This window comes from Triticum aestivum, chromosome 6B (assembly GCF_018294505.1).
Source record: "Triticum aestivum cultivar Chinese Spring chromosome 6B, IWGSC CS RefSeq v2.1, whole genome shotgun sequence".
In the NCBI taxonomy this organism is placed as follows: Eukaryota; Viridiplantae; Streptophyta; class Magnoliopsida; order Poales; family Poaceae; genus Triticum; species Triticum aestivum.
In genome coordinates this window covers 670359419-670366022 of record NC_057810.1, presented here as the reverse complement: position 1 = coordinate 670366022, position 6604 = coordinate 670359419, and the positions used below count along the sequence as shown (strand labels likewise).

At 43.8% G+C, this 6604-nt stretch overlaps 1 protein-coding gene across 1 annotated transcript; it reads left to right on the top strand.

Annotated features, from left to right (window-relative positions):
• The first annotated feature begins 211 nt into the window (after positions 1-211).
• Positions 212-3667, top strand: LOC123134783 (disease resistance protein RGA5). Its single transcript, XM_044553954.1, has 3 exons — positions 212-1119; positions 1219-3247; positions 3332-3667. The coding sequence occupies exons 1-2, from the start codon at positions 323-325 to the stop codon at positions 3242-3244; spliced, it is 2823 nt and encodes a 940-aa protein (XP_044409889.1). The 5' UTR covers positions 212-322; the 3' UTR covers positions 3245-3247; positions 3332-3667.
• Positions 3668-6604: the final 2937 nt, after the last annotated feature.

Here is a 6604-nt window from a genome sequence, read left to right as displayed (position 1 = left end):
ATGCTTGATTATCAGTAGATGACAATCTATGAGACCGATGGGATGCTAATGAAGGGTCCGGTGGGTCCTACTTGGCAGGCTCCTCCGATGGGCTTCCACGAAGCTTCCTGGCAACAACGGAGGCATTGCTACGCAGGAGTAGGATGAAACTATGTGGTTAACGGAGCTCATTTTCCTTGACCGTTCACACGCAGACACCGCGCTCCTCCGATATTCCTAACCGAGGCGTTGACTTCTCTCTTCTATCCACCATTGCTCCATCGAAGACCACCAACCATGGCGCTTGTGTAGCGGCTTCCTCTCCTCAAGGGGCAAGAGCGAGATGGCGGGTGTGGGCGCCGGGACGGGCGCGTTGGGCCCAGTCATCCTCAAGCTCGCCATCTTGCTCGGCGATGAGTACACCATGCTCAATAGGGTGCGCAAGGACATCGCGTTCCTTGAGCGTGAGCTCCGGAGGATGCAGATCCTGGTAAATGTGCTGGCCGACATGGAAGGGCTCGACAAGGTTGCCATGGACTGGAAAGGCAGCATGCGCGACCTCAGCTACGACATGGAAGAGTGCATCGACCGTTTCATGCTCCGCCTCGACAACGACGAAGCCAAGCCCAGCTTCGCCAAGAGGACTGCGCGCCACCTCAAGACGTTGTTCACACGACATGGTATCGGGACACAGATTAAGGAGCTCAAGGCCCGCGTCACAGAGGAGAGCGAACGCCGGCAGCGACTGAATCTCGACAACTACGTCCCAACGACGAACGAGGCAATAGATCCCCGGCTAGCCGCGTTCCATGGGGTGGCCAAGGGCTTGGTGGCCATGGACGGCCGTAGGGATCATGTTGTCTCTTTGTTGATGGAGGAGAGCGTGGAGCTAAAGGTGGTGGCCATTGTTGGAGGTGGAGGGCTTGGAAAGACCACACTTGCCATGGAGGCCTATCGCGAGATTGGAGGAGAGTTCCAGTGCCAAGCTCATGTGACGGTGTCACGCACCCTTAATCTCAAGAAGCTCTTAAAAGATGTCCTGTCTCAAATAGATGCAGATGCATATAGTAAATGTCAGTCGGAGAGGTGGGAGAAGGACCAACTAATTCGTCGAATCCAGCAGATCTTGACAGAAAAGAGGTATAGTCTCTTCATCCATTGCAAAAATAGATGTAAATTTAGTGCAGATCATTATATTTGCTTTAATAAGTTTATCTAATAGTGTAACATTGCATATAGGTACTTACTTGTTATTGATGATATATGGAAAGAACAAGACTGGAAAATTATCGCAGCAGTTTTTCCTAACAATTATGATGGTAGCAGAATAATTGCTACTACACGCATTGCCAATGTAGCCAAGTCATGTTATTCTAACTCTCGTGGTCAGCTCTACCAAATGCAACCTCTGAATGACGTTGATTCTCGAAGATTGTTCTTTAAGAGAATTTTCAACTATGACAACTCCTGCCATCCTCAACTAGAAGAGGTTTCATCTAGGATCCTAAAAAAATGTGGTGGTCTGCCATTGGCTATAATTACCATTGCGAGTTTGCTAGCTAATAAACCTCAAAACCCAAATGAATGGGAGAGACTCCAAGATTCCATTGGTACTGGTCTTTCATATGAGAGTGATGATGAAGGAAAAGGTATGACACATATATTGTTACTTAGTTATTGGGATCTTCCACACCACTTGAAGACTTGTTTGTTGTACTTATGTATATATCCAGAGGACTGGTATATCCGGTGTGAAGAACTGAAATTGAAATGGATATCTGAAGGATTCATTGCTACAATACGGGGAAATTTATATCAAGAAGCAGAGAGCTATTTTAACGAACTTGTCAATAGAAGCATGATCCAACTAGTATATGATGATCTTCACGGTTATGGTTTTCAGCAATATTGTCAGGTTCATGATATGGTGCTTGACCTTATAATATCTCTGTCAGATGAAGAGAACTTTGCCACTGTTTTAAATGGTGTTTGCAGTTCTTTGCCAAGCAAGATCCATCGAATCTCCCTCCAATCTAGTAGGAATGAACAACAAGGGGCACTCCAAGCCATCACACGAAGCAAGCGACATGTTCGCTCACTAAATGTGTTTGAAGAAACAAAGCATATGCCCCCACTTGAGGACTTTCAGTCTTTACGGGTGCTTGATATATGTGGGGACTATTGGTTGTGGGAAAACAAGCATATAAGAAATATTGGAAGTTTCTATCAACTGAGGTATTTGAGAATTAAGTCTGGAGGAATCACAAAGCTTCCTGAAGATATCGGAAAGCTACAGAACTTAGAGACTCTCGATTTGCGGGACTCTCGAATTATAGAACTGCCATCAACTACAGCCCGACTACAGAATTTGGTGCACTTATTTGTTTGCAATGACTGTGTGTTGTCTGCAGATATGTTTGGGAGCATGCGAGCCCTAGAGGAAGTGTCAGATATTTGTAAAGTTGACAACCCTGAGAAAATTTTGGAAGAGCTTGGACATCTAACAAAATTGAGAAAGATTACGATGACTGGATTATGGACTGAATTCCATCAAGAAAAGCTGAGGTCATCTCTGAAGGGGTTGGGCAATGGAAGCCTTCAATATATTTATACTTTTGGAGAAATAGGAGAATATATGTTCAGGGATCCATGCTGCACCTTTCCGCACCTTCAAAATCTTAAACTAGAGGGGCGCATGAAAAGTGTTCCCAAGGGAATGACCTACCTAACCAACATCCTCCAATTAGACATAGCAGTCAGACTATTTGATGAGGAAGGTCTCCATATTCTTATGGGTATGCCTTCTCTGCTCAATCTCCAGCTAGAAGTCTGGGATCAGTCGGCTGGCGTCTTGACTGTAGGTAGTAACGGATTCAAGCTGCTAGAGCTGTTCCACTACACAATTAGGGCACCCAAAACAATGGGTATAAAGTTTGCAGCAGATGCTATGCCAGCACTCCGATGGCTCTATCTTTGCTGGAGAGCCTATCCTGTCGCGTTCTGGAATAGTGACGTTGCTGACATGGGTTTCGAGCATCTTTCAAGCCTCGCTGACCTCCGGGTCGAAATTGATTGTTATCATGCAACTCTGGACGAGGTGGAGATTGTGGAAGGTTTCGTTGAAAAAGCAATCGCTTTGCATCCCAACCATCACAATCTTCAGCTCCGTCTCCGTAGAGTATGTGAAGATTTGATTATAACTAATGAGGAGAGGGAAAAGAAGGAGGAGGAGGAAAGGCGTAGGAGAGAAGGTGACGGGTTGTAAGAGGTATACATCTTGGCCCGCTGGTTACTTCATTTCTTTGTACTGCATCCTGTGATTTACTGATCTGCTCCATCTCTTCCTCCGCAGCAGCTAGAAGAGCAAGTGATGTGAGCTTCACGTTTGTTTGTCCAACTCTGTGATCAGCCACCGTATTTATGTATTGCTATGTGTTTTTGTAGCAGAGAGAACCTTTTGTTACATTGTGTGTTTGTAATAGGGTAGTTTGGTTGGTGCATCAGGTTTTTCGTCCCATAGTTTGTATTCGAGTACGAGTGCACATAGTGGGTTTTCCTGATGAGCGTCGAACCCCTAATCTACTTTCTTCTTCGGTTCACAGACTTGTTTCCCTTTTTTCAAGCTTCTCTTCACTGTATCTGGATCATTTGAGCCATTTTCTGAATCTTATAAGCTACTATTTGGAAAGTCTCTTGCTCTTGGGCAGCAGCTTCAGATTGTTTATAGTTTATGACAGTATACTAGCCGAACTGTTTGATGTTGGTATATATATGGATGCTATATTTGATATTTCAACTTACTCTAGCTGGGAAGGCCGGCGGTCGGTTGCTGTGATCCTGATAATGGTGAATGTGAATTGCCCGGGGAATGGCAACAAAAGCTATATAGTTGCCTGCCGCTGTGGCTCAGGCAAGAGCAGCAGCAGAACCTGCGAATAAACATGTATGTCGGTATGAGAGGCGCCAGAGGCTTTTTGGCCTGCCTTGCCTTTGTTCTCTTGCAACACCGGCTAAGCCTGATGAAGAAAAGCAGTCATGAAGAAACAAAAAAGGTAGAGTAAGTTGACAGTTTAGTTTACCTGTCAGGCAAAATATGCAATGGCAGAAAATAATTATGGCCAAGCTGACGTTTACTCCGACTCAATTGTAAACGGGACCAGCTTTTCTTCAGTTTTGCAGTTGTTCCACGGCATGTACATATGCATTACTGTCACAGTGGGGTCAAACAGTGCTTGCAAATTAAACAGGCGCCTCAATTTTAGCACAGCTAGGAGCATATTTTACTTTTAGGAGAAGGCGTGGAAGCACAAAACTGATGCAGCCCTCCCCTCCTTCCTTCCTGCAAGGTTGGGTTCAAAACAGAGTCTTCAGCCAAGGATCTGAAAACGTACACTTAACTGAACATTGGTAGTTTCAGGCTTTCAGTATCATTTCGTTTCCTGATTTAACTACAGTAGTATCTACTGTAGCATCGAAACCTTTTCCGACTATAAGTGCTAAGTCAAACGTCTTCTTGTTCGTTGGTTCCAAAGAAACAATAGGAGCCGCAAAAGGGGAAGGCGTGGAGGAGATGGATTTGCCAATAAGGATGCAAAATTATGACCTCAGAGCAGAGAATCCATGATTGAGAAATGAGTTTACGTTCTGGTTTTTTCGGGTGTCGGCTTATTCTCTGGTTTTCCGTGCATCAATGTCGGAAATGAGTTTTCGCATGGCATTGCCGTATTTTTATTTTTCTAATTTTAACCCCTCCCCCCCCCCCCCCCCCCCCGCATTTTTGTGTTTTTTAAGTTTTACTTTTTTTTACTTCGTTTCTCATTTATTTCTCTTATTCTTTTTCTTTTTATTTTCCCCTTTTCCATTTAAAATATTTCAGTTTCAAAAAATATTGTGCTGACAAATATATTTAAATTTTCTATTCAAAATACATGAACATTTTAGAAATATGAAAAATTTCTTGTCTTGAACATTTAAAAAACTATGTAGTTTCTTTTTAAATCCTGATTTTTATAAAGGTGGATTTTTTAAATTAAAATGCACGAAGATATTTTAAAATTCCGTGATCATACTTTTATATGTCATGAATATTTCTTAAATTCCATGAAGACATTTTTAATGTACGAACATTTTTGCGAAAACACATGAACGTTTTTATAAAATGACATTAACATTTATTAAAATGCATGATTTTTTGTTAAATTTCATTAATGTTCTTCTAAATGCATCATATTTAATTAAAAAACTAATAGAAAATTGTGAGAACCATTTTTAAAAATTAAATGAAAGTATTAGCGTATTTTTACCTAAGTATACTAATACTTACTAGTAGAAGACCATGTGAGTACAGTTAGGCTCTTAGTTAACCCTAATTCATTTGCGTCGCTCATTTAGGGCGACCGGGCGGCACCCACGCCGCTGCCAGCAGTCCTCTCACCGGCCGCTCCCCCTAGCTGCTGCTGGTCAGACGCCGGGGCAAAGCCTTGTGCGGTCGCCGGTGGTGGCAGGACCTCCCGCTCCCCCGCTGCTCCTCTCTCCAGCTGAATTCTGCGGCCGCCCCTCGTCAGATCCATCGCTGCGACAGGTACCTCTTGCTGCCGGTTGTGTTGGAAATATGCCATAGAGGCAATAATAAAATGATTATTATTATATTTCCTTGTTCATGATAATTGTCTATTGTTCATGCTATAACTGTATTAACCGGAAACCGTGATACATGTGTGCATACATAGACCATAACATGTCCCTAGTGAGCCTCTAGTTGACTAGCTCGTTGATCAACAGATGGTCATGGTTTCCTGACTATGGACATTGGATGTTATTGATAACGGGATCACATCATTAGGAGAATGATGTGATGGACAAGACCCAATCCTAAGCATAGCACAAGATCGTGTAGTTTGTTTGCTAAAGCTTTTCTAATGCCAAGTATCAGTTCCTTAGACCATGAGATTGTGCAACTCCCGGTACCGTAGGAGTGCTTTGGGTGTACCAAACGCCACAACGTAACTGGGCGACTATAAAGGTGCACTGCAGGTATCTCCAAAAGTATCTGTTGGGTTGGCACGAATCGAGATTGGAATTTGTCACTCCGTATAACAGAGAGGTATCTCTGGGCCCACTCGGTAATGCATCATCATAATGAGCTCAACGTGACTAAGTGGTTAGTCACGGGATCATGCATTATGTAACGAGTAAAGTGACTTGCCGGTAACGAGATTGAACAAGGTATTGGGATACCGACGATCGAACCTCGGGCATGCAACGTACCGATTGACAAAGGGAACTACATACGGGATTACTTGAATCCTCGACATCGTGGTTCATCCGACGAGATCATCATGGAACATGTGGGAGCCAACATGGGTATCCAGATCCCGCTGTTGGTTATTGGCCGGAGAGCTGTCTCGGTCATGTCTGCTTGATTCCCGAACCCGTAGGGTCTACACACTTAAGGTTCGATGACGCTAGGGTTATTAGGAAGACTTGTATATGATTATCGGATGTTGTTCGGAGTCCCGGATGAGATCCCATACGTCACGAGGAGTTCTGGAATGGTCCGGAGGTGAAGATTTATATATGTGAAGTTGTCATACGGTCACCAGAAAAGTTCAGGGGCACACCGGTA

Coding starts and splice junctions, on each gene's coding strand:
- LOC123134783 (XM_044553954.1), top strand. CDS start 323: ATGGCGGGTGTGGGCGCCGGGACGGGCGCGTTGGGCCCAGTCATCCTC. Junction 1,120..1,218: donor CAGATCTTGACAGAAAAGAG/GTATAGTCTCTT, acceptor CATTGCATATAG/GTACTTACTTGTTATTGATG.